The sequence below is a fragment of the Balaenoptera ricei genome, chromosome 4 (genome assembly GCF_028023285.1).
Source record: "Balaenoptera ricei isolate mBalRic1 chromosome 4, mBalRic1.hap2, whole genome shotgun sequence".
Taxonomy (NCBI): domain Eukaryota; kingdom Metazoa; phylum Chordata; class Mammalia; order Artiodactyla; family Balaenopteridae; genus Balaenoptera; species Balaenoptera ricei.
Genome location: NC_082642.1, coordinates 149,094,496 through 149,122,304, shown reverse-complemented (window position 1 = coordinate 149,122,304; position 27,809 = coordinate 149,094,496). Strand labels below are relative to the sequence as shown.

The 27,809-nt window shown below is 47.4% G+C and overlaps 1 protein-coding gene across 4 annotated transcripts in view; it reads left to right on the top strand.

Moving 5' to 3' along the window:
- Positions 1–50: 50 nt before the first annotated feature.
- The window catches only part of URB1 (URB1 ribosome biogenesis homolog), a 65,795-nt gene continuing 38,036 nt past the window's right edge, over positions 51–27,809 (top strand). For 3 of the 4 annotated variants that reach the window (XM_059921440.1, XM_059921439.1, XM_059921441.1), the window contains exons 1-14: positions 51–292; positions 2,612–2,751; positions 3,474–3,625; positions 4,539–4,671; positions 9,822–9,918; positions 11,950–12,035; positions 13,592–13,717; positions 15,987–16,111; positions 19,652–19,847; positions 21,346–21,483; positions 23,992–24,165; positions 24,726–24,855; positions 25,568–25,684; positions 26,853–26,965. In XM_059921440.1, the coding sequence (XP_059777423.1) occupies positions 151–292; positions 2,612–2,751; positions 3,474–3,625; positions 4,539–4,671; positions 9,822–9,918; positions 11,950–12,035; positions 13,592–13,717; positions 15,987–16,111; positions 19,652–19,847; positions 21,346–21,483; positions 23,992–24,165; positions 24,726–24,855; positions 25,568–25,684; positions 26,853–26,965 (1,869 nt within the window). In that variant the 5' untranslated portion in view covers positions 51–150. Of the gene's footprint in view, positions 293–2,611; positions 2,752–3,473; positions 3,626–4,538; positions 4,672–9,821; positions 9,919–11,949; positions 12,036–13,591; positions 13,718–15,986; positions 16,112–19,651; positions 19,848–21,345; positions 21,484–23,991; positions 24,166–24,725; positions 24,856–25,567; positions 25,685–26,852; positions 26,966–27,809 lie in introns of those variants that run through there. The other variant, XM_059921442.1, reaches the window with a different exon arrangement.

The following is a 27,809-nucleotide window of genomic DNA, read 5'->3' as shown; positions in this document are numbered from 1 at the left end:
GCCGACCTCCCTCCGGAGGTCCTGCCTCTTCCGCCAGCCCCGCCCTTTTCAGCCCACGTGTGGGCCTGAGACACGCGTCGGTTGTCCGCGCGTGTCCTGTTGTCAGGCCCCCGGCTGTGTGGATCCCGGCGCGCCCCCGCCCTCCCGGCCATGGGGGCCCCCAAGAGGAAGGCCCCGGGCGGCCCGGACGGCTCGGCTCCCCCAGCGGGCGCAGCCAAGCGGGCCCGCACCGAAGAGCTCACGGGCGTGCGCTTCAAGGCTCAGCTGAGGGACCCGCAGGGCGCTGGGCCGGGTGAGTGTGGGGCTCGGAGGAGAGAGTGCGAGCGTGCGAGGCTGTCTCCCGGCTTCGGTCTGGGTGGGGCCTCCGTGTGCAGACACAGCCGCTCCTTTCTGCAGAGCCCGGTCTCCCGATTTGCAGTCGGGAAACCGAGACCCGGGTGCTTTCGAGTCCAGGGCCCCGACTTGCTTGATTGTGACAGTTCCCTGCGACTGTATGCTTCCCTCTCCTGGGCAGCATCCCTCAGCAAGCTCTAAAATTCTTTACTGCAACCGCTAGGAAAGTGAATAACTGTACTACTCGTTCACGCCACAAATTATTTGTCGAGTCCTGCCTGTGAGTCAGCTCGGGGCTGTTCAGTGAGCAGGTTTGCTACTACCGTGGCTGTCAGCTCTGTTTTCCGTAGCTCTGATTCTCCAACGCTCACACTGACCCGATAAGAGGTAATAAGCTATCACATGAAGCCACCACAGGACTTGTCAGTTGACCCGGATTAGACTAGTGACTGATATGAAGCAGATTCTATAATTTCACTTTTTGAAAAGTGTGACCACCCGTCACAACTCCTTGTAATCCATTAGAAAGTATTTAGGTTACAAGGACAAAACACAATTGAATATGCTAGTATGTGGAAACACTGGCAGTGTGTCAAAATGAAACAGTGACAGTGTTTCTGTCAACTGAAAAATTATTAAGTTAATGGCCAGAATATCCTCAGTTTCCAGTTTGTCGTCCACAGATTTTGTTTTTAAACGTTTGGTACCTGCAACTTCTAGCCAGTGCTAGGAAGATGATACCTACTGTAGCTCAGAATTATACATTTCATACATTCATTTGTTCATTATTTACAAGGGCTTGTTATTTGCTAGGGTAGAGGTAAAATGGTGAGTAAGAATCACGTGGGCCCTGCCATCGTGAAGCTTATGAATAATCAAGTGGGAAGGCAGATATCAATCCGTAAAATCACGTACAGACTGTTCCAGCACAAGTCCTCTAAAGGACAGGGATAGGAAACTTTCTGGTGGAAGAAAGAGCATGTTTAATTATTTGAAGGATTGTAACCTTAGACACGTTCGTGGTTTTGCCCAGAGCTCTGTACTTTTGGGAGCTGCATTTGAACTGATTTCAGAAGGAAACCAGGGTTGACAGGCGCTGGGTGCAGATGAAGGAGTTGGGAGGTGTGGCAGGGCTGAAGGCAGTGGGTGAAAGTGTGAATCCCTTGTGTGAGGCTCTGTTGGATTTGTGTTTGAATCTGGTCTCGGGTTCTCCCTCCCTTTTGATATGTTCTTGTAACTTTCTGTGGTAGGATCACCTCACTGGACCCATCAGAGAGGTGGATCTGATCAATGTTAGGGGGTTTTGTTTTCATCCAGGTGTTAGGGAAGGTTTTTTTTCTGTTGTGTTTTGTTTTTCCAGCTTTATTGAGATATTATTAACATATAGCATATGTAAGTTTCAGGTGTACAATGCGGTGATTTGATATACATGTATAGCGTGAAATCATTACCCAAATAAGGTTAGTCAACACTTCCATCCCCTCATATAATTACCACGTTTTTGGGGTGACAGCATTTAAGATCTGCTCTCTTAATAACTTTGAAGTATATGATACAGTATTGTTAACTATAGTCACAATGCTGTACATTAGATTCCTTGGAACTTATGCATCTTATTGCTATAAGTTTATACCCTTTGACCAACATCTCCTCATTTTACCCATCCGCCGGTCCCTGGCAACCTCCATTCTACTCTCTGTTTCTATGAGTTTGGCTTTTTTAGATTCCACATATAAGTGAGAACATAACAGTATTCGTCTTTCCCTGTCTGACTTATTTCACTTAATGCCCTCAAGGTCCATACATGTTGTCTCAAAAGGCAGAGTTTCCTTCTTTTTTAGAGGCTGCATAATATTCTGTTGTATACATTTCTGTATATAGGTATAGATAGACCACATTTTCTTTATCCATTATAGTCCCTTCATGGTAGTGGGGGAGGGGTGGGTAGGAGGGGAGAGCAGGGTTAGATTGATAAAGACCCAGAGGGTGCTCAGGAGTGGGTGAGTATCAACATCGGGGAGGATACCTGCATCAGGAAGCGTTCTGCTCTAAACCAGTGCCCTTGAAAGATGTTGCCTATGACTTAGTGGTGATGGAGGAAAGACCGTGTCCTAACTCTTGGTCTCCCCATCTCCTCCCTGCTACTCTGTTCTCCATCTCAGTAAGTGGCACTTCCAGTCACCTGGATGTTCCTGCTGAAATCTCCCTCTGTTGCAGTAGCGGCTGAGATTGTTTCTAGACTGTCCTCGTTCACATTTGATCGTAACTCTCATTTCAGCCTTGGAAGCCTTTGTTTCTGCGGCCAAGAAGCTGCCACGAGAAGATGTGTATGATGTCGTGGAGGGGTACATAAAGATTTCTGTTGAGTGTGCAGAGATTTTCCAGCTCCTGAGTGGGGAGAAGCACCCTGAAAGTGAAGTATGCTATTTCTTACCTGGCCTGATGGAGAGAAGAAAAAGTTAATGCTACTGTTGTGTTAAGCTTGATGAAGAGAAATGTGATATAAATTTCCAAGACATTACCAGCTTTCTACAGAAAATGATGCTCTGTGCCTGTGCTGTAGGGATACGTTCATTTTTGCATTATAACCTTTGAAAGCATTTTAGTGGAAAATAGTAACTTGTTATTGGTGAATAATACCAGAAGGAAAGATCATAGATTCTTAATCTAAATCCACTTAGTCTCACCATGGTTTGCTTTAACAAAAGGGAAATAGGTAAAGACTGTGTGTCACAGGTACAGACATATATTGAGTTGACTGTTGTTTTCTGGTTCCAAAGAGGTTCAAAATTTAGGATATTTATGAACCTGTTGAAATCTCAGGATTATTGCCGTAAGGCTGTAGACCTGAATATCGCCAAAGCAGTGAGGCTGAATCGATAGCAGAAATTTCTCTTTTAATATCATTTGGTTTAATTGTAAGCAAGCTTATGTCTATTTAGCTAGACTATTGGGACAAGACTAATTCCAGAGCCTGGGGCCTGGCAGATCCCTGTGTTTGGCTTGGGATCTGGGTAGGCGTCATCCTGCAAGTTGAAGGTTTTAAACCTGCAGGTGGCTGTGGCTAAGACTAGAGGAGAACATGTAGAAGAGGAAAAGAAAGGAGATGGTTAGTAAGCATTTCAGTTCTGTCTTTGCAGATGCTTTTAATATTTCAAGTTTTCGAGGCCATATTATTGCGGACAGCCAGTGACCTTTCCCATTTTCGTGTGGTGGGAACCAACATCGTGAAAAAGCTAATGAATAACCACATGAAGCTCATCTGTGAGTCCCTGTATGCTTCGGGTTACAGGTAAGTTGCCCGCCTTTCCGTGGCAGGACTAGCCTTGGGCTTGGTCTGCCTTCAGCGCTCCACAAGTGCACTTGACCTTTCCTCCACTCACAAACAGAGCGGAGCAGTTTCCGAGGCCGTCAAGACTGTGGCTCTGCCCCTCCTGTTGACCGGCCCCTCACCGAATCCTCTGCCACCAGGTGTCCCTCTCCTCCCGCCCTGCTGCTCTCCCTGCTGTCTTGGGAACGCTTCAGACCTCCTTCAAGCTGCCTGTCCTTTTGTCCCGACAGCTCTTCCCCGAGGTCCTCACGGGCACCCTCCCTCTCCGCCTTCAGGGCTTTGCAGAGGTGTCATCTCAGGGAGGCCCTCTCTGGCCGCCGCATCCACAGCTATACGTGTGACATAATATCCGTATCGACGTCTTGACTCGCTGTCTCCCTCCCCTAGAATTCAGGGTACCTGCAGGTGGAGGCCTTGACCGTCCTGTAAAACGCCATCCTCCCAGCACCTAAACGGTGCCTAGTATGTAGTAGGTGCTCAGTAACCGTGAATTTTGGGTAACTGCAGGATGGGAAGGCAGCCAGGAGCTCGCATTTGGAGACGCCCACCGTGCAGAAGTGTTCCTCGTGCCCTGCAAAGGCAGGGGTGGTGTGGGCCCAGATACATGACCATTTACTGGCCACAGACACGGCCATCTTCTTCTGACCTTGCCTTTTGTGTTCTTGGATCCTACTCAAACTCAGATTTTTAGCTTTCTTTGAAGATTTCCTGAGGGTTTTTTTTTAAAGAAAGAGCGTGTCTGCATGTCTCCTTCCTTCCGTTTTCTGGTTTGGGGGTAGCAGACCACACAGCCGAGTGTGCAGCTGCTTCTCGGGGGGTGGCTTTGTGTTTCTGCTGTCCTGACACACCTGGTTTCCTTCTTGTCTCTGAACAGGATGGCTCGAGCCTGCCTGAACCTGATGGCCGCCATGGTGACCCAGGGTCCCGAGGCTGCCAGGGACGTCTGCAGCCATTTCGATTTGAATAAAAAGACCTTGTACACGCTGGTGACCAAGAGGGATTCAAAGGTGAGGCGCGCCGAGCGTCCTTTCCCTTTGAGGGGGCAAAGTGTTTGACGTGTCCTCCTCTGTCTGGCCTCGGTCCTCGCGTAGATGGGGCGGGAGGCCCCTGTGTGGAGAGACGTGTGCCTCGGCGGCCGCTGGAGCCTGTGAGGAAGGGAGACCTCACTCCCGGCTGGCGGTGAGGGTCCGGTCGCCTGCGGGGCCCGAGTGCCAGGGACGTCTGAGGCCAGCCTCCCTGGGGGCTCTGCATCGCAGTGCCTTCCTGGCCTGTGAGGGTGATGTAGCTTGCGAGCGTCTTCACAGAGCACTGGAAACGGTCTCCGTGTGCCTCGTGGCGAGGCCCTGCTGGTGGCCTGGTCCTCCTGTGCGGGGTCCGTCCACTTTGTAGGAGAGCCTTGGGAGGCCAAGCCAGTGACCTCCTCAAAGAGGACATTTATGGCTTTTTACCATGCTTCTTGCGCCTCCCAATTATAAGGCTTACAATGAGTAGGGGCTGGCTTGTGCCAAAGAGAATGGACATGTAAATGCTTGGTTTTCAGGAGAGCTGTTAAAAAAAAAAGTTTCCTGGTGGCTCCAGAAGTTTCACTTGGGTTTGGAAAGGTTCTTGAGGAAAGAATACGAGTTTCAGGACTTGTAGGCTGGAGCAAGGGCACCCTCCCGACACGTGTGCCAGCTGCAGGCTGCCGAAGCGCCTCTTCCCGTTCGTGCGTCCACTCTCCCAGCCGGTGCCCCGGTGCCAGTGCCACAGCCGCCCGGGCTCCGTGCTCCGCGCCCCCGTCCTGGGTGCCGGGACCAGGCCGCAGAGGCCCAGCCCTGTCTGCCCACGTGGAGGAGCCACGCTAGAGTAAGTGACTTCTGCAGCCAGGCGTCACCTTGTTCTCCAGCGCTTCCCAGGGCTTAAGAGTTTCTGCGTTGCCAGGTAATAGATGAAGGTTAATCACAGTCACAACAGTGTTGAGGGTTTTCCTCAGTTATGAATAAGGTTTTCTCTGAGGAAAAAATTCCAGGTCTTAGTGTTTCATGGATACTATGATTAACGTGTCAGAAATTCCATTTAGTGAGTGATGGCTCCTGGCGTCTAAGTGCGTATCTAATAAAAGGAATGTGTGTGCTGTTTGCACACTAGGGCACATATCATGGCTCTTTGGTCTTCCCTGGCAATCAGCCTGGCAGTAATTACCTGTCAGAATCCCTTCCCTTTCCCACCCCGTGTCTTGACCTCAGCCAGCCCAGCCATCTAAGTAAAGTACACGTCAGTGGACAGGCCAGTCGCCAGGACACAATGTGGGAAAACCCAAGCTGGGCTTCCCGGCCTGGATCCGGCTGCAGGCCGGCACATGTGCTGCTTCATCTCAGGGCCTCGCAAGTTATTTTACATCTCTCTTGATCTGTAAAACGGCAGTTGTTGAAATGAAAGTATATTTACTTTCTTTAATCATCTATATCAAGTATCTTAAATACTCTGTATATTGTAGGAAATGGTTTCTAGACATTAAAAAATTTTTCTAGTATGAGAAATATCAGGGACATTCAAAGATATAGAATGGGGCTTCCCTGGTGGCGCAGTGGTTGAGAATCTACCTGCCAATGCAGGGGACACGGGTTCGAGCCCTGGTCTGGGAAGATCCCACATGCCACGGAGCAACTGGGCCCATGAGCCACAACTACTGAGCCTGCGCGTCTGGAGCCTGTGCTCCGCAACAAGAGAGGCCGCGATAATGAGAGACCTGCACACCGCAATGAAGGGTGGCCCCCACTTGCCCCAACTAGAGAAAGCCCTCGCACAGAAACGAAGACCCAACACAGCCAAAAATAAATAAATTAATTAAAAAAACAAAAAAAGAAAACAAAAAAAAACAGCCCATCTCAAAAATCTTAAAAAAAAAAAAAATATAGAACGGCACAATGAATTCCCACGTACCTGTCATCCAGCCTCGGACCCTGTCACCCCTCCCACCTTTTGGGTTGTTTTGGGGCAGTCTGTTACAGCACATCCCACATATATTTCACCATCAGTATTTCAGTGTGTATCTCTAACAGAAAGAACATTTTAGAAAACAAAACCATGGTGCCATCATTGTACCTAACACCATTAATAATTTCTCAACATCATCTAATGCCCAGGGTGGCCTCAGCTTTTCCCTGACTATCTCAAAAACGTCTATACACTTCGTGGTTCAAATCAGGGTCCAAAGAAGAGCTGCACATTGTGTTGGTTGATACCTTTCTTAAATCTCTTCGTTTCTTTGAGTTTTCTGCCTCTCCCCCACTTTTTTTTTTTTTAATGCCATTTAGTTATTGAAGAAGCTGGGAGATAAATTTTTTTGACATTTTAACATTGTTTTTATGTTAACATTTTATGTTTTTATTGTTTTTATGTTTTTATGTTAACATTGTTTTTATGACATTTTAACAAATGTTTTTAGCATTTCGGAGGGACTTATTAAAGCTTCATGAAGAAAGAGGATTATGAATATTTTTTCATCCCAAGAAAGCATTGTTAAAAATCCTGTGCCAAAGAACAGTTTCACCAAATATGTTTTGGTCTATTTTAGACAGTGTTTTGCAGAACAAGCCATAGAGTTCAGGATGTTTTCTTCCTGGGATAATAACCCTGTGAATTCACGGGGTAGGAACGAAGAGTAGGCGTGTGGCCTTCTTGCCTCTGATGGCGTTTGCTGGAGGTGGAAGGTGGAGGCGCCGGGGCAGCGAGGGGCTGTGGTCAGGTGGAGAGGCCTGGTGGTGGCTGCTGGAGAGGGGCAGGGGCTACGTCTCGGGGGTTTTGTTCTCCACAGTGTCAGGAATCTGAAACTTGGGGTTCTCTGGGATAAACAAGATGGATGCCAGCAGGTGAGAGCTAACCTCTGTTTCAGTTCAGAATCCATTGCTGGCACCCCTGAGAGAATCTAGTCCAACTCTGCTGTGTTCGCGCAGGATAGAAAGACCTGCAAGGACAGGTTGGGGCCAACATTCCAGGGCCCTGACTCCCAGTACTTCAGTGGAGGAAAAAACCCTAAAACTTGTGGAGCATTTCCTACTCTCTGGGAAAGGATAAAACCTAATTTAATTTTATAAGGCAAGTTTTAGCATTTTGCCAGAATTCTTTTGAAATGTAAGGTGTACGTAGACCAGGATAACAAGTTAACTGTGCTTGAATTAGGTGACACGTTTGTTTGAACAGTGAGACGTCTGGATGGCTTGGGAGCAGTTGTTACTTTAAGCTTCCTAAGGACAGGGGCAGTATCTGAGTCACCTTTGCATCCTCTCAGCCTGAGTTTATGGCATCTTGAGTGTAATTGGTGTTTTATTAACATCGAGTTGGTGAATGAAGCACTGGAGCGTTGCTGACAGTCTAAGGAGTGCAGCTCACTTTCAAGACTTTAGCCATCATTGTACCCAAACTCCATATTGTGAAGAGGCCCACAGGTTGGTCCCCAGAACAAGAGGGTAGTTTGGGGCTCTTAGTGTATTTGGAGTAAAGCAGCATTGATCTTGTAAGGTCTTGCTGACGTGTGTTCTGTGGTGTGGATGGAGTGTGGTGTGGATGGATAAACTCCATCAGTACGAGGAACGAGCAAGGCCTCCACCCAGATGTTACAGACCAGGGGTTGGGTGCTTGTTCTTTTCTGCAGAAGAAACATATCCAATAAAACAAGACAGAATTAATTAAATACATAGAGGCCTAAATGGTGCCAACTACGGTCCTTGCACCTTCAGAAAAAGTGGAACGAAGATGCCATGGTACCCCCGAGAAGAAGGAACTTCTCTGTAGGCAGATGTGAAGTTGGGCATGAAGCAGTGTGTTTGTACAGGTATTTCGTATCATTCCAGTTCCAGTACTTACTCACTTAGTAGTTACGTCACCTTAAGTGAGGTTTTTAAAACCTCAGTTTCCCCAACTGTAAAATGGGTATTGTGGGCATCTGTACCTCAGATCGTTATAAGGAGTAAATGAGATAACAGATGTGTAGCATCTGACATAGTGTCTGGCACATAGTAAGTGCTCAGTGAACGTTATTGATACCATCACCATCATCACCATCACCATCATCACCATCATCACCATCACCATCATCACCACCATCATCACCATCATCACCATCATCATCATCATCATCATCATCATCATCATCATCATCATCACCATCATCACCATCATCACTACCATCACCATCATCACCATCATCACCACCATCATCATCATCATCACTACTGCCCCCACTAAGTGGAACGGGACTCTTGGAAGGCGGAGACTCCTTAGTTTTTTCAGGCATTCAGGGCAATGATTCTCTGTGATGTTAACTTACTTCTTGTCATCAAATTAGAGTACCTTTGGAATAACTGAAATAGGGAAAAGTTTTCGGTGTAAGCAGTGGAGGATCTGAGCATATGTGCTAGTTCTGGTCCAACTGACGAGTGACCTGCGTGATCATATGCCGTGGGTTCTTTGGATGTAAAAAGGGAATGTGAGACACGGGTTTGTCTTAAAGTTACTGGGAGGAAAAACTGATCAGGTGGCCCTAGTGGTTTCCCCTGAGGTGCTGGCTGTTGGTCATGGCCTTTGGGCTGTCACTGAGGATGCTCTCCTGGGTAATGGCCGATGCCTGCGGGACAGTGTAGATTGCAGTCCTGGGAAGACCATGGTGGGTTTGTAATGAGACAGCATCTGTACTTTGGTGTCTGATGTAAATTTATAATATAAAAGCCAGACGTCACCTCATTGATGTCTCATCAGAATCAGCACAAGCCTTTCCATTATCTCTGGATTTTCAAAAACAGATGTATTATTTCATTACACAAGAGTAGGTCATATCTAGACAGGCTGAGAGTCTTCTGCTCTAAACCAAAGTGGTCCGTGAACTAAAAATGTGTATATATTCCAGTCGGGGAAGGGGAGACCTATACTTTTGTATTTAGAGAGAGTTTGAAAGAGAAGGAGAAATAGAGTAGAAGATTGAGGGGAAAGAGCAAAGAAAAAAACCCTTCATTTACATGAAGAGATGACCAGTGCTTTTAGACTTAGACCTGCTAATGGCACAAGCCTGGGAGGCCTCTGTGATACTGGGACGGGCGGGGCGTGCCTGCTGCGTGTTCCTGCTTCCCCGGGGGTGCGTGTGTGGATACGCACGTGACATGCGGGTCTCCTTTGCCCCCAGGGAGTGCATGACGTCCGGCTGGCCTACATTCAGTTCGCTCTTTCCTTCTTGATCGCAGGCGATGACAGCACAGTCGCACAAGTGCTGGAGTTGAAAGGTAGGTGTGTCTCTTTGTCTCGGGGCAAAGCCTGCTTGTGACTGTTTTGAAAAACCTACCACAGAGCATTTTGCAGGTTAGTAAAAGTCTGCAGCCTTTGCAGCTGCCGTGTACCCTAGGGTAAAGGGTGTGTGTGGCGCGAGACTTTGGTCAGTGCGGTTTTGATACCGCTGGTCAGTGCGGACAGAGGTATCCCTGTTTCGCTAGCTGGATGCTGAGCGGGCCTAACAAAGGAGAAGTGCAAACTTCAGAGACTCATGCAGACAAAGGAGGCTTTATGGTTCGAGAAAGCACATGGATTCATAGCCGTGGCTACCTTGCTTTTCTTAGTAATTGTGTTTTAGAAAAATGCCTAGTGTTACCAGAATATTAGTAGTAGAGCTTCAGAGAATTCCAGCAGTACCACCTTCGGGTGCCAGTGTCTCTAGAGCAAGGCTTGGCATAGTTTAATCTATTAGGGCTACTTGTGTTTTATCAAGACTGTGAATGGCAGTGCGGAGAGGGCAGTTGTCCAGTAAGATCCCCCAGGATCAAGGCCCGTCTGGGGTGAGGAGCTGGTGTCCCAGCTGGGGCCCAGGGACTTGTCGGGGGAGGGACAGCACGGGGCCGCCAGCCTTTCCCACACCTCCCCCAGCGTGGGAGCCCAGAGCCCCCTCCAGAACGAGCTGCAGAGACCGTTTACGAGCAGGTGCGGGTACTGTCCCTGTGTGTTGTCAGCCTGGTCTGTGTAGCAGCCCCTTGGAGGCGATGCTTCCTTCGCGTGGTGCAGTGGGCACGTCCTGCTCGTTGCCGGGCCCGTGCGGGACGCCCTCTGCAACCGGGGCTGGGCGTTTCTTCAGAATCCTTCTGGGTCTTCTCGGCGTCTGGCCATTTATTAAATAAAGGACACTGATTTGGGGTTATCCATCCATGCTGCTGAAGGGGCGGGGATGCACTTCTGTTAAAGTTTCTGCAGGGCGGTTGGGCTGGTCCAGACATTCCACATCGCGTCATTTATACTAAGGGAATAATTAAGGATGTGAGCAGAGGTTTTGTTAGGGGACGTTTTTTCCTATTAGCTGAAAATTGGACTCCTCCTAACTACCCACCAGCATGGGATTGAGCAAATTGAGGGCTGGTCGTAAGGAGGAATGCAGCTATTAACAATGATGTAGAAATATGTATATAGATGTCAAATTTTTTAAGTATATAGGATTGGGTGTAAACTCAGTTATAAAACTGGTAAAGTATGATCCCATTTTACTAAAAGTTAAATTTAACAGAATATGGATATATCAGAAGGTTAACAGTTAACTGGTAACCCAGACATTAACAGTGTTAACTTTTGGGTAGTGGAGTTATGGTTGATTTTAAATTTCTGTCTGGTATTTTCTGATTTTTTTTTTTTTTTTAAGAGTAATGAATTTGCTTTTGTAGAAATTATGTGTGCCCATTAAGCATGTATGGAGGAAGAGAAATTGTAATTGCTTTGCTGCTTTTTACCAGTGTCACCAGTATGTTAGTAATGATACAGCTTCAAGCTGTGGAGGCTGAGTCCTTGGTGATCCCAAAAGTATGAAGAGAAAGCAAATAAATAAATCGGTCCAAGTTCTACCACCAATCAATAAAGTGACGACCATCACTTTAAATACATCTCTGAGCAAGTCTAAGTGAAGAGAGAAACTTTGGAAAACTGTAATCGTACCATACATTCTCTTTCAAACCGTCAGTATTAAATTAATTTTACTGAAGTTAATGAGAAAAGCAAAGTAAAACAGAACTAAAGGAACTATGGAACTTTAATGGTTCAGTCACTGTTTTGCCTTTAGATATTTATTTCCTATGTCACAAAAATAGTTTTTCCTACTGTGAACTTGTATAATTAAAAAAGACAAGACTTAAAAAACAACAAAAAAAGGCAAGTAAATGGCATTGTTTGCTGTACCATTTTAAGAATGGTACAGCAAACGAACATTTTAAGAAGTAATGTTCTCTCATCGGTTCTCATTCAAAGTATTTTTGAGTCTAATGCTTTGAAACTTTTACTTTCAGAATTTATTCCTTGCATTTTTAGCTCAGGCATGAAGGAAGATAGGATCTCTACCATCAATATTTTGTTATCCACACTGAAAACAAAGGTACGTATTTGGTGATCAATGTTCCTGTCATTTGTTTGCTCCAGTGTTTTACAGGACTTTAGAGCTATGACATCGTAGGTTATATGGGTTGTTGTATAGGTTGAATGGGAAACTGTTTCTTAAGCAGAAGCTTGGCGGTGCTGAGCCAGTCCTGAAGGTGACAGGCACTGAAGCCACCACTTCAGTTCAGGTGAGGCTGCTGTTTCGTCACAGCAGGAGAAAAGCTGCTCCCTGCTCCCCGCTACTTCACAGGAGGCCACCGGGGTAACTGAGCTGTAAATACCACTCTTTTTCATTTACACACCTGGCAAAATGTTATTTTGTGTCATCTTGCATGTTTTGCCTTTTACATGCATCTGACAGAAATTTTAAAACTCGCTGAAAGGATAACTTTCTTTGATACAGAAGCCCCTTAAATGATCAGTTAGAAAAACTCCATGAGCCTCCCAACATAAATAGTTGTCAAAAGGCCTTGAACTGGCAGCCCACGTAAAAATGGCTGATTAGCGTAGTATTTAGTGCTTCTCGACCGGCGCAGTTCTGCCCTCCACGGGCCATTTGGCAGTGTTTGGTTGCCATAACTGGAGAAATGCAGCTGACGTCTGGTGAGTACAGACCAGGAATGCTGCTCAGCATCCTACAGTGCACAGGACAGCCCCTCACAACAGTTATTCGGCCCAAAATGTCAGTAGTGCCGAGGTTGAGAAACCCTGATTCAAAGCAGTGCAAGTGATGAGGTACAGGTCTTTTCACCTACCAAATTGGCATTGACTTTTCAAAACAATGAGATTCAGTGCCAGCAAAGATGCTTTGAGTCAGGTACTTTCCTGGAGGAAGTGTTGCAACCCCTCTGGAAGACAGCAAGTCTAGCAGTATGTGTCAGAGGTTTTAAAAACGTTTGTACACCTGGAGTGAGGGATGGGATTGCCACACAATCACCCGGGGAACGTATTTGAAATACATAAACCCTCAGAGATAGGAGCTAGGGAAGGGTAGGTTTGTGTGGAGCTGAGAACTGATGCCACAATTCCAAGTCCAGAGTCAGGGACGCAGGGCAGGCTTTGTACAAGGATGCTGCTAATGATAGCCAGAGTTTGGAAGCAACCTAATTACACACACCTGGGAAATGGTTACATAAGTTATAGTTGCTCATAGGATAGAATGATGTTCAGCCCTCCAAAATGATGTTCTAAAGGAACTTTTAATGATGTGGAGACAGCTCATGCTGCATTAAGTAAAAGCAGGCACAAAACAATAATTAAATATATTCTCAAAGAAGCCAAAAAAAAAGAAACCCCAACAAAAACCTAATACATACACATGTATATTTTGTGTGGTTGATGGGGGCAGGGAGGCTGAAAGGAAACATACCAAAATGTGAGCTGTGAGTATCCTAGGGTGGTGGCAATATTGGTGAATTTTTTCTCTTTACTTTTTTTCTTTTTTTGGCTAAATATTTTGCCGCAGGCCTACATTATTTTTATAATGACGAAAGCCAATAAACACGATTTTAAAAAATCAACTTCCTTGAAATTCATTTGTTTTATTGTTTTTAGGTAGTTCACAATAAAAATATCACAAAAACCCAGAAGGTGCGTTTCTTTACTGGGCAAGTGCTGAACCACATAGCGTCTCTGTACAGCTGGAAGGGGATTGTCGACGTGAGCCTGGAGAATGTCGAGGTACAGTCGTTTTTGGCTTTCTCTTGGCCTCACTGTTAGTGTGTGATACCCAGAGCCGGGAGACTGAAGAATCTACACATATGCCTGCCTTCAAAAAAGTCCCCCCATTTGATGTTTCTTTTGGCTTGTGGTTATGTTAATTCCCAACTTAGATGCAATATGATTTAAAAAAATTTTTTTTTTTTACAATAAGATTTTTTTCTAACCTCTGAGGTATCATGATATTAAACTTTTTTTTTAAATGAGAAAACCGTCATTCCCTTTAGCTGTGTGGCATCTGAGTTTTCCCTGCAGCTTGCGCAGTAGACTTACAGGGTTGATCCCTGCTACCTCTCCCGCCTCACTTACCTCTCCTCTCCCATCCATTCTTTTCACACTTTTCCAGCAGTTGGAGTTTCAAGGCCTGTTGCTTCTACTTCAGGATCCTAAGTACCTAGGGAGCGTCAATTTCCTCACCTCCTGACATGTAGAGTTTACTTTGCAACAAGTGCTAAATTAGAACAGTTGCTTTCACATGGACCCAAAGCCAGTGTACTTTTTAATTCTCCTCATTTTGATTTTCCTCAAGGTGTTTCTTTCTTTCTTATTTATTTATTTATTTATTTATTTATTTATTTATTTATTTATTTATTTATTTATTTATGGCTGTGTTGGGTCTTCGTTTCTCTGCGAGGGCTTTCTCTAGTTGCGGCAAGTGGGGGCCACTCTTCATCGCGGTGCGCGGGCCTCTCACTGTCGCGGCCTCTCTTGTTGCGGAGCACAGGCTCCAGACGTGCAGGCTCAGTAATTGTGGCTCACAGGCCTAGTTGCTCCGCGGCATGTGGGATCTTCCCAGACCAGAGCTCGAACCCGTGTCCCCTGCATTGGCAGGCAGATTCTCAACCACTGCGCCACCAGGGAAGCCCCCTCTCAGGGTGTTTCTGAACATGGACTTGGCCAGAATCATGAAGGCTCAGACTTCCTGTTAACTCTATGATAATTTACCTCTCAAGAGCCCACTACTTTACTTCCTTTTATCTCCACGACTTGCCTATGTCCTCTTGTTTTGGATACGTTTTGTATGTTCTATAACCAGGAAGCCTCAGGGGCTTAATAAAAACACTCCCCAAAGTGGAATTTTATTCAAAAGAGCAAGAGAAATTAAGTCATTCATAAGCTTGTTTAAAAATACAGGTTTAAACTTGCCCCTCTTAAGAGTTTTTTTTTTTTTTTTTGGCCATGCCGCATGGCTTGTGGGATCTTAGTTCCCTGACCAGGGATGGAAGCCGGGCCCAAGGCAGTGAAAGCGCCGAGTCCTAACCACTGGACCGCCAGGGAAGTCCCGAGTTTTTTGTTTTTTTTTTTTTAATGGTTCTATTTTATAGGTGAGGACATTCAGAATCAGGGAATTAAGTGATGCTCTCATTACCGGTTACACTCTGGCGTCCAGACCCCATCCTGAAGCTCTCCTGGGGCCCATTAAGAGTTGCCTCATTAGAATGAAAGATGCCCCTATCACCTAGGAGATTCTGAGGGATTTAGGAGCTCTTTGCCAGGAACTGGAGATGATGACCAAATATTTATTTCTTCTGTCGCAGTATCACAATGCAGAAGCAAGAAAAAGCTTAGAAAAAATGTTCTATTTAAAGCATATGCTGTAAACAGAGAATCTTTAGTGCTGGGGATCCTAATACTGATGTGCTGTGCACTTCCTAACTCAGTGACGACTTCAGCTGTCTCATCCACAGTTTGCTCATTCGTGAGATGGGTGTCATCTTGTCTGCCCTGCCAGACTCACAGGGCTGCTATAAGAATTATTGTGAAGTGCTCGGAAACAATAACAAATGACATAAAACCTCAAGTTATCTGTAGTTTCTTGTTGTTCCAGCAACTCCCTGTTTGTTCAACTTTAAAAAGAACATTTTAAATTCAATTTATTTGAAGTAAAAAACAAACAAACAGAAAACCACAGTTGGCCCGTTTTTCCCACCCCCTTGACCCCCACTTCTGGCAGCCACTAATCTGCTCTCTGCATCTGTGAGCTTTTTAAAAAAATTGTTCTTGTGTTATTTATTTTGTTTAGATTCCACATATAAGAGTATTTTTAAATTTTGATTGGTGTTTCTGTTTTTCTGTGGGGTTTTTTGTTTTTGAATTACACCAAATGTTCAATTTAAAATGTTTTCTAAGTTGCCATTAGGCATGTGATATTGTCCAGTTTTTACCCTGTAGTTGTTCGTAAGACTTCTGAACTTGGGATTTTCACTGAATTTCTTTGAAACCCTCGTAGACTTCTGCTGAAGACGCAGGGAAAACCATGGTGAGGGAGCTTGTTCATAACTTCCTGATGGATCTCTGCTGTTCGCTCAAGCATGGGATTAATTTTTATGACGCGTCTCTTGGTACCTTCGGCAGGTAAAGTGTAACGCCCGTGTGAATCCTGAGTGTGAGTTCTCAGAGATCATCACATATGTGACTTACAGTGGAAATCTGTTAAATAACGGAACTGTAGTGTGTTAGAACTAGCATTTTAGGCATTATCTGACTCATTTTAGGGATGAACTCAGAATAGGACCCAGAGGGCTCCTGTTCGTTGTGTGCCCTCGGGGCAGAGTCTCAGGGTAGCAGTTGACTCAGACACACAGTGTGAGGTATCTCACCCAGGAAGGTGCTTTGTGTGTTCACTCGGCAACTATGTGCCGGCTGGATCTGAGAATAATTCTGTTACATCCTCCTTCCCAGAGATGGGGTGCCCTCTCATGCCTCGCCGCAGTCCTAGGTGGGTGCCATTGTTACCCCAGTTTTGCAGATGAGGAAAATGGGCCCACAGAGGGCAGGTCACTCACCCTGAAAGTGGCAGAGCTCAGACTGGAACCTAGGAGATCTGGTTCCCAGCCCACACTCGTGACAGCTACACAACCCTTGTCTCCTCGGGCACAGCTGCTGATGAGTTGGGATTTCAAAGTTTTGTTTTTACGTTTTATTTCATATTTCACCATTATGATAACATTTCATCAGTAAGGAAACAAAGTCCACAGCTAATGATTTAGATTATATTCTTTTGGACTTTCTCTTTAGAGTCATAGACCTATAATACATATCCATGTTATTAATTTTTAAACCAGAACGGCCTACTGTTAGATATATTGTTCATTAACCTGCTCTTTTCCCATTTGACAATTAAAAACACTGGACATATTTTCTGGTCATTGTGAATGACCCTTAGTTTTACCCCCTTGACATTTTATTATAAGGACAGAGATGGTTTGATTTGGTTTCAACCAGTCAGGAAATGACTGATCCCTCATAATGGGATTAATTCGGTGGGGATTTTTTTCCCTGCTTGTGGCTTTGAACTTGTTTTGATTCTGTGATTATTATGAATTAACTTGCCATGTCATTCCTTTTAATTTTGTTTTGGTGATATTGTAGCTTTTCTCTCATCAGTGAGAGTAAGCTTGTTTTCTTGCTGAAATGTAAGAGCAGACTTCTTGAGTCTTAATATAACACCATGCTAAAAAGACTTTTTTTCCCTATTAAGGAGACCCATAAAATAGATGATCATTTAATGAGCATATTGAATCAACTAGTGGTTGTGGGTGTGTTTAAATAAGCTATGGTTTATGTAAAATTTTTCAGCCGTGGGCAAAAGACAAATGTTTGTGCTTAGGAGAGAGGAAGGGAGTTTTGTTTGTGGGGTGTTAATGGAAAGCTTTGAGAAAATTGAAATGCCTCCTTTCCCAGTGGTCGTAAAGCTCCCTCATTTCCTGCAGGTCTCCGTGCAGATGTTGCCACGTCAGAGAGGCCTTCCCTGGCAGCCCTCTTCTGAGATAGTCCTTCCACTGTCACTGCCCTTTCGCCTGGCCCTTGCTTCTGATGGTGACTTATCACCATCTTGCATATTTATTTATTTGCTTGTTCATTACCCAATAGGCAAGAATTGGTGAGAACAGAGACTAGTCTGTTTTGAATCCCCAGAGCCTACGACAGTGCCTGGCACATAGTAGGCATTGAAAGTGAGGCATGACAGTGTAGGCAAGGGTTGGCAAACTTTTCTCTAAAGGTCCAGATAGTAAGTATTTTAGGGTTGGTGTGCCATGCAGTCCCTACTGTGGCCACTCAGCCGTGCCATTGTGGCACCCAAGCAGCCATGCTGTAAGTAAACAAATGGTGTAACTGTGTTCCAATAAAGCTTTATTGACAAAGGCAGGTGGTGGGCCAGAGCTTGCTGAGCCTTACTGTGGAGGTTCCGAGAACAGTTTCTGGAGTGCCTCTGAGACCTCAGCGGTTACTACTCCTCTCTGCCAATGTTGCCTCATCTGTAAAAAGGAAATACAATTAGTGCCCACCTCAGAGAGAGGCAGTGTGTGGTAACTGCCTCGAGCAGTGTCTGGCACGTGTTGCAAACTCTAAATTAAATGCTATTCATTTTATTACATCATTGATTAAAATTGTGTGTGTGTGTAGTATTTTTGGCACTCTCCACAAATTTTTTTTTTTTAAGTTTCTAGGTAAACCTTTTTTTTTTAAATTTTTTAAATTTATTTTTGGCTGCGTCAGGTCTTAGTTGCGGCACGCAGGATCTTTCATTGCGGCACACGGGCTTTTCTCTAGTTGCGGCGTGCAGGTTTTCTCTTCTCTAGTTGTGGTGCGGGCTCCAGGGCACATGGACTCTGTAGTTTGCGACACGTGAGCCCTCTAGTTGAGGCATGCGAGCTCAGTAGTTGTGGCACGTGGGCTTAGTTGCCCCGTTACATGTGGGATCTAAGTTCCCTGACCAGGGATCGAACCCACGTCCACTGCATTGTAAGGCAGATTCTTTACCACTGGACCCCCAGGGAAGTCCCACTCTTTGCAAATTTAACATTCCATGCATATGAAAGCACAAACTATGTTTTGCTCATGATATTTTCCTATTAAGAATTCTAAGCTTTTTAAAGGATAGCTTTCTGATCAAAATTAATACTCTTTCTAATTCGAGTTTTGAAAAATTTTTATTGTCTGTAAAGTGTCATATTGCATCTTAGTTTTGGTCAGTTTATAAGGGGCTACAAAACGTGGTGATCCCAGAAGCCATCAACATGACACGCCAATGAGGCAAATTTTGATTTTTTTCTGGATATTATGACTTCCCAGGGACAAGCAGATATGAAAAGGCGTCTTTTCTTAAAAGGTATCTGGGGGTAAAACCTACTTGGCCATGTAGATCCTGGGCCAGGTGCTCCCTTTCTCCGAGTTTTAATGTCTACGTTTTCCTGTTTTTATCATCTTCTTATATTTTTGAAAACTGCCCACTTTGGGACAAGTTTTGACTCTTTTCATACAGTAGATTATTCCCCCTATAATAGCTTCTTCCGGCTGTGAAGTGAAAGCGTAGGAGTTTGAAATTAGCTAGAAACAGAGGAAGCAGAAACCCGTAGAAGGACTCTGTGCCATCTGGTTGAGTTTTAGAAATAATTTTGTGGCACTCTGGACTGTGGCAATTTGTGAGCACTTCATGGGGAAAAAAACAATCTTTTTAAAAGAAAAATGCGTTCTCTGTATTTTTATACTTAGCGCACACATACATCTTTACATATGTGCTTTTTTGTGTGTGGTTGGAGGAAAGCGGTCAGTAAAATCACAAAAGAAAATTTTAAAATTTCCTCTTCTTTAAAAGTCAGCTGGAACTCAAGGGAGGGAAGGAGAGGTGGGGAACAGGACAAGGCAGAGACTTTTTCAGCCACTCAGAAGTTGAGGAGTGAAGTTCAGGCCCTTTGGTGGAGAGTGGGAGCCCTACAGACCATGAAAACATCTCACTTTCTGCTGTGAGGGAAATTCACGAGAAATGGAATTTTCCCATCACTGTGTCACAGCCGTGTGTTCACTGAGCGGAGCTACCCCTGTCATCCTGAGCTCTCAGTGCTTTGTGAAAACTCCCTGCTCACCCCTCTCTGTTCTCTCTCTCCCTGGCAGAGGAGGAAACCTGACTCTCCTGCACTTCCTGCTGGGTTTGAAAACTGCAGCAGACGATGAGCTGGTCGCTGAACTTGTGGTGAACATCCTGAAAGTGTGCCCGGACTTACTGAACAAGTACTTCAAGGAAGTGACGTTCTCCTTTCTCCCAAGGGTGCAGTCCACTTGGTCCAGTAACATCAAGCTGCTAAACAAGGTGAAGGCCATGGGCGTTTCGACGTCTGCTAGATGGGGTTTTGGGCGGGTGGGTGTGAGGAGTTGGTAGTGGTGAGGGGTGAGGGGTGAGTGACGTTCTGATAAACTCTGCAGGATGAGGCACTTCTTTCAGCCGTTCTGCAGGGCATATTTTAGATGATGTTAATTTGGTGTCTTTATCCTCTAAGGACGTTGTACTTTTCACTGAGCTGAATTTTGAGGTTTATGCTTTTGAATCTGTTGAGCCAGTTTCATCTTCTTCAACCAGATTTTGCTCAGAGTGAGATCTTGATGAGTTTCGGCACATTGGGCTGGAATTAGTGAAATGTCTGAACTGTACAATAGTTTTTAAAGATTGCCATTTCAAGTACTTAGAACAACTTGAAGTAAGCTGTGAATTGGTGGTCTGTTCAAGTGGATATGAGTTAATTTCCATCTGATCATGGGTGTCAACCTCCCCTCATCTACCAAAGGAAGTGCCTGCTTCAGATTCTTAGGCAGTACTGCCCGGCTCGCTTCACCTCTCTCTGTCTCTCTCTCTCTCTCTCTCTCTCTGTCTCTCTGATTTATGGACTGCCTAATGGTGACACACCTGGGATTATTTTCTTGTGCCTTGACCTGGGCATGGGGTTACCTGTAAAACAAACTTTCATTCACGTATTCCCTCATTTTCCTTGAATGCCTGTGTGTGCGGTGGTCCCAGCGTGTATTTGGGTGTTTGCTTTTTATTTCTTTTTATGGCCACACCACGTGACTTGCGGGATCTTAATTCCCTACCAGGGAGCGAACCTGCACCCTTGGCAGTGAAAGCTCTTGAGTCCTAACCATTGGACCACCGGGGAATTCCCTCCCAGCGTGTATTTGGGACAAGAAGGAGGCACTCTGCCCCCCACTTTGGTGACGGTATCCCTGTGGCCACCACCCCTGTCGGGAGCGGCCCTGATGCTGCTCTCCGGAGGGGCAGGGGCAGGTGCGCGGCCGTCGCAGGGCAGGATGGGAGCCCTTGCTTCTCTGCCTTCCAGCCTCATGGCCCTAGAGAAATTACTTAGCCTCATCGAGGTCCAGTTTTGTCATCTGTAAACATGTTTTATCTTGATATAAAATATCCCTACCCCAAAGAGTTGTCATGAAGTGTTGAAAAGATGACATACTTTGTTAGGTGCCTGCCAAGTGCAGTAACTGGTGAGTAAATAATCCGGTTATGAGTTCTAGCAGTGACTTGTTTGCCATCAGAGGTTTTAAGAGGCTCCCCAGACCACAGACCAGGCTCTGCTTTGAAGGTCGCCGTCCCCAGTAACAGTCTCATGACCCGACTTGTCTCTAACAAGTGGATTTAGGGGTTAATATTCCAGACCTTGTTCCTTGTGGCGAGCCTTGGACCTTTATTACTGTAGTTGTTTCACTGCAGCGGCTTTACTGTTGGGTGCCTACAATCAGACAGACTCAGACTTGAAAGCTAACCTCCGCCACCAGCTCATTCTCTGTTCTCCCTTCCCTAGATCTACGCTGCCCAGCCAGACATCTCCCGGGCGTTTCAGACCAGAGAGTTCATCCCGCTGCCTCGGCTCCTGGCAATGGTGATGGTGACCACCGTGCCCCTGGTGTGCAATAAGATCATGTTCACCCAAGCACTGAACGTGAGTGGGGACCCTGCTTCCAGACTCTCTCCCGCTCGCCCCACTGGCCGTGCTGGGGACTGTGCCGAGAATACCGGCCTGCATGTATTGGTTCGTGTTTTGTCAGAGCCTCTGCGGCTTTCCATGTGTCCACTCGCCCGCGGACGGTGCCCTGGGGCCGAGGCACATGCCTGCCCTGCTCCAGCACAGAGCCGGGACGGCAGGACCCCTCCATGGCTCTGGGCCTTCGCAAGGGAGGGAGGGGAAGTGTGCTCAGCTGCAGCCTAATGTCATGTGTTCGAGTCTCATTACTTTAGGAACTCTGGATAGGGCAGGACTGAGGCTTGCCTAGCAAATCCTTTCTTTTGTGGTTTAAATGAATAGTGGTAAGTTTTCTGGGGAACATTTACTTTGAGGACCAGCTGTTTCAGGAGTTTGGGGAGGACATGTCCAAGGAAAAGATAGATACTTCAAGTCCATGTCATTATTTATTATAAAGGTTCCCAAGTCCCGTGAGAAACCACACTGTGAGGGACCCATGCATTTTTCACCATAACTCATGGCCTTAGGTGGACAGCCATGAATTGTTGGCATACACGGGTCCTAGGCCAGCCCGCCCCTCCGAAACCCAGGTTGCCTCAAGACCCACCTGGGGAGGCCAGGTGTTCAGGGGAGTGCAGGGCCTGGGGTTTCCTCGGTGTGGGTGGAGTCCCCATCCTTCAGGCAGGCTGGGTCGTTATCTGAACACAGCAGGACCAGGGTCTGCCGTAGTGGGTCGGCTCCGGTGGTGATGGGGCAGTTACTGTAAATTGGCGAAGACTCGTTGGCCTGTGCGGTGGGATTGAGCATTTCTTGATACCCGTCCAGGGATTGTGCTGAGAGTGGCCAGGGGCCCGGGGGGAGGCGCTGGAGTGAAGAGGAAGAGGCCTGGGTGGGACCGGCCAGGAAGGCCTTTTGCTGTGGTTGCCAAATCATAGAATCAAGGTTAGGACCCAGCTAGCTTGCCCATCTGTTTTGTGAGAGACACAAGATCTCTTATTCCAGGGACTTGCAAAGTAGAATTGAAAGGAAGGTGTCTGATGCCGCCTCTTCACGGGTAGAAGATAGTTTCAGTCTGGCCGGCTGCATTTACACTGCCCTTTGAGCCGACCCCGGTACATACCCCAGTCTGGATATAAAAGGCTGTCTCGCTCCCTGTCACGCTGTTTCAGGAGAGAGGGGTTGTGCCCCTAGCGGGTGTTCCATCCGCTGGGCGGGGCGGCCATGGGGCGGGGAGAGCACGTGGCCTCCTCTCCTGCCGAGGCTGCCGTCCTGTGCAGGCCCAGGGCCAGCGGAGGGGAGGCCACAGCTTCGCCTTCTCGTCAACGGCCCTTTCTGAGCTGCGACAGTGTGTTCGTACAAGTGACACCAGAGACAGGTGTGTCTGGGGGGTGGACTTAGGAGTGCGTGGGGTTTTTTAATGACGTTTTTCTTGTATTCTTTACGGTGTTATCTGCAGAATTTTAATGGCGTACATTTTAGATCAGAAGGAAAAGAGTGAGCTTGTTTTAGAAACAGGAAACAGGAACGTGTTTAGAGACAGGGTCTCAGGCTGTTGACCGAGCTTTGCACTCCAAGCTGGTGGGTGTACGTGTTTACACTCGTTCGGGTCCTGCCTTTGAAGTGATGATGGGGTGGGAGTGGTTATTGGTTTAAGACATTTAATGTAGCGCTACTTTAGTGTACAACGTCCATGTAAAATGAGACGCCAGCCAGCTGGAGTGCTGGGGGCCTGGGGTGTTATTAAACTGAAGGCCCATCAGAAAACCTTCTTGTTTCTACCTGACTGTAAAGCTGCAGCATCCCAGCTGGTGCTCCCTGGACTTCTCTGTACTTGGGAGTCACCCGGGGCTGATGGCATTGGGCTGGGCTCGGCTGGGCCTGAGATCGAACTTGTCTCCCGAGTCCCAGGAGACGTCCTCGCTGCTGCTGGCCCAGGGACATACTGCCACCGGCCGGGGCCTAGCCTTTCCCCCTTTGTGGTAATAGCACAGGTTCTTGAACCTCTTCAGCGAGTGAGGATTTTGAAGGCCCTCCTGGCTGTCTGAATCCAGGTAGAGAGTATGGATGTGGGAGGCCTGGGGTGGAGGCTGTGCGCCTAGAGGTGGCTGGCCGGACTCGGGTGCCTGGTGCCCTGGCCCGTCATCTCTCCACCTGATGATAAGTGGAGAGGCCGGTCGGGTCCCGGTGGGATCTCGGCTGTTGTCGAGGCAGGTAATCTGTGGAGCCGAGTGGTGGTCAGGGAAGACTTTACCAAAAACAGACTGTGGAACAGCAGTTAAGAATAACCGTCGGACGCCACCTTTAGTAACCGCGCTCCCGGCAACTGCTGAGGTCACATCTGCAGGAGGTGAAGCGGGCAGGGTCCCCGGGCCACCAATGCACAGCGCAGAGGTCCGGCGGGCTCCTGGGGAGGGCCAGGGCCTGGGCGCTCTGTGTCCACCAGTGCGGCCCAAAGACACTTGTGGATTTACCTCTTTTTCTTCCCAGCTGGACAGCAAATCAGTGAAACACACAGCTTTATCCCTTATTTCCGTCATTTTGAAAAGAGCCTCAAAGACTGTCGACTACTGCCTGAATAAGGGGGCCTGGCAGGAGTCGGGCGTGTACACGGCCGCGATGATGGAGGACTTTGTGCGGCTCTTCAGAGAAGCCCTGAGCAAGGTAGGCCCGGGAGCCAGGCTTGGCCTTTGCTTACAGGGGTCACAGGCGAGCACACCAGAGGGGCCCAGAGGGCGGGTGCGAAGGAAGGGAAGGGGTTGGGGTGCTCCTGGGACTCCGGTCTCATCAGGACTGGGGCTGCAGTGACGGGTGGCCTGCTCCTTTCCTCCCTGGGGCTCGGTCTGGTGAGCAGGGAGGCCAGGCGTCCGCGGACTGGGTGGGTGCCCGGGAGAGCCAAGGGCTTGCTGGGCTGGGTGCCCCCAGCCGGCCGTGAGGATGAGTTTCTTGGTTCCCAGTGTCTGGCTCCGGTGAACAAGTCTTCAGGGGTTTGTTTTAATGATCGGTGCTTGTGTTTCCACCAAATCCTTACAGTGTTCAGTTCTGGGAATTATACCCCAAAACAGAGCTCCCAGAGGCCGGGACCTCTTTCGGTCACACGCACACACTCTCACATGCTGGCCCCTCTCCTCTGTTCTTTGCTTCTCCTTGTTAGTAGGTTCAGTTCATTTGTTTCTCTTCCTTTCAACGTGACTGATTTTTTGTTTCTTTGTTTTCCCTTTTAGATTTTACCAGACCTGAATGCCATCGTGTGGGTCTGGCAGTCACTTAGGAAGCAGGAGACAGAACAGGATGATGAGAAAGCGAAGAAAAGGGGCAACAGGGCCCCTGCCACCTGCGTGGCTCTCCAGAGCGGTGAGGGGCCTCTTCTGTTTGCAGAAACCACTGACACAGGCAGCCGGGGCGCCTCCTGTCCAGAGGGGCTGGTCTAGGGGGCTTGTGAAGGCCTCTCTGGCTCTGAATGGATCCTGTGTCCTTCTGGGCTTAGGGAGAAGAATGAGCATGGCATTGTACACTGAGTTTTAACATCTGTTAGAAATGTGCCCAAGATTTATGCAAACACTGTGTCTCTCTAAAAACTTGTATGATGAGTGCCGCATGCTCTGGCCTTTCCGTGAGGGAGGTGGCCTCTCTTTTGTTCTGCGGATAGCGGTGGGCTACACGGTCCCCCTGGAAATAAGATGTGTTGACTCAGACCTTGTCACTGGTGAGGCGGTGGGCTTCACGTCTCATCTCTCTGTCCTCTTTCATCCTTGCGCGGCCCTGTAGGGTAGGCACTGCCGCGTGTCCCCATTTTTCAGACGAGGACGCTAAAGCACGGAGAGGCAGAGTAGCTTTACCCTGTCCGAGATCACAGCGGTGAAATCGGGATTTAGACCCAGCCTGTTTGAGCACTTTTGACTTTTACCACGTTGACTCCTTAAATCTCGCTCCACGGGGATCTGTCTGCAGCCTCAGTGTTCCACATACAGTTGACTGTGATGGGTCACGGGTGGTTCGATGGCTCACTGATTGAGGACAGAGAGCAAGTGTGTTTCCTGATTCAAGCTGTTTAATTCTGGTTCAGATGATGCAGAAACCATTCTTCTGAAAGCCGTCCTGCTCCAGGTCATCTGCCTCTACCAGAAGGTGGTCCCGCACGTGGTCATGCAGTACAACTTTGACTTCAGCAAGCTCCTGAAAGGTGCGTCTCGAGGGATGGTGGGCGCCCCTCTCCTGGTGCTGCCAGTGGGGGTGAAGGAAGTGTGGGTAAACTGGAGCAGAGGCTCCGGAGCCGAGGACTGGGAAGGCTGCTGGGCATTGTGGCCGGCGCGTGTGATCCGCCAGCCGGGCTGTTTTCATCTGGACCAATGTTTTGTAAATAGCTGGTCTTCCTTAAGGAGATATCAGATGAACACTTGGCAGCATCAAGAGAGAAGGGAGAAGCCAGCCAGGCTGCGTTGCCTGCCGTGGGTGATCGACAGATGAGATTATGTGATGTTAATTCTAAGGCCTCTTTGCAAAGGAAGAGGGGTGCAGAAATGAGAGCCCCTTAGAAGGAGGTCCCGGTCATGCAAGGCACTTCTGACATAGTTACTCATATTTTACCCAGTGAAGTTCAAACCACATCTTGTAAAAGTAACATTATGCTTGTCTGGCCACGTTTCCTTGATGGAAAAGTTTGTCTAATAAAACTGACTTTATAATTGGGCCTACGGAGGAAGACTTGCGGAAATATCATTCTTGGAATTTATATAAGCTACTGAAATAATCCTGTTCAAAAAGCTGTAATTAACTTTTTGATGGTTTAAAGGCAAAAAGTTCTCTTGCTGTAAGAATATGAGATTTACTATAAAGTGGCCATTTAACATTTGGTACCACGTCCTTCCCAAGCAAAGGATTAACCCAGAAATCAGGCCAGAGGCTGAGGACCCCGTCTCAGACCCAGGCAGCCGCAGGCTGTGCACAAGATGCTTGCCGTCTAGGGAGCAAGGCCTGTGCCCCGCACCAGGGGTCACACTCACGAGAGACTGTACCTGGAGGGCAGTGTGCACTGGGGGCTTTGAGCTGTAGGAGGAGGTCACTGTGGGCCGAGTGCAGGGACGGGCAGACAGCACCCCCGCTCTTTGGTGAAGGACTTGGATAGACCTTGGGACGGGGGGATGTGTCAGTGAGGTGTGTGGGCAGGAGAGCGGGCACAGCCTGTGTGAGGGTGACCGCAGGACAAGGACAGGCGGAACCCCACGTCTTCCTGCCTAGTTCCCTGGACAGTTCCCTGTCGCGTCCTCGTGGCCAGGGCAGCAGTAGCTGGGCCCCCGCGCCCGCCCCCCACCCCCCGATGTCTCATCTGTCTTCCTCTTTCCCACCCGCAGGCGTCATCTCGGAGGAGGGCCTGCGTGAGGAGGTGCCTCTCACCCTGCAGCACCTTGTTCTCAAGGTGGCCCTGGCACTGCCCGCCAGCAAGTTTCTGTGGTTAAAGGCCCAGGTAGGAGGCCGTGACCCCGCCTCTGTTGTTAGCTCACCTGCAGGCTTGTCGGCTTTCTGGCCTGGGAATTTCTAGCTGCATCAGAACCCTGACTGCTGGTTGCGAAGGAAGACGTTGACGGTTCTCCTTTTAGAGAGAAGCCTCTAGAGCAGAGGCCAGGTCCTGATTTGTGAACCAGGAATCTCTTTGCTTTGCAAAAGTAAGGTGCTTAGCTATCCTTACTGAAAATATATTATTGCTGGGTGTTGGGAGTTTTTGTACTTTTTTTCTCTTGACTCTTTTACATTTTTCTTGTCCTTTAAAAACCTTTTTGGAAATAAACAAAATACATTTCCTTCTCCTTTGTCCTCATCCTGGAAGAACTTAAGACAGAGATGGGAATAGACACCAAGCCAGGAGAGGGTTGAGGCTGGTGGAAAAATCAGTAAAGATTGCTGGCGTTGTTTTCTGTGTCTTTGATAATGTCTTCTAGGATTTCTGGAGAACATAATGTTGAATCGTAAAGGGAACTCAAGGTGCAACAGATATTTACCTCTGTATTTAAACACAGGATGCCATGTCACTTCTATCCAAAGAGGGAAAACGACCAGGCCAAATTAAGCGTTGTCTGAATGTGTTTCTCAGTGGCTCAGATGACTTGTTTTAATGACTTACATCTTCTATGAGCTCTTGTATGGAACCACTAGTGCGGAAACGTACACTGGCACTTTCAGAGGTGATATTTCCAGAAAGGGAAAAGAACACCGTGGCACTGGGATCTCTGTGTTCCCCTAAGTCCTCTTTCTAAGGTTCACCTGCCTCATAGTTGAGGATAGTTCTCACTGAGAACTTACTGAATGCCAGG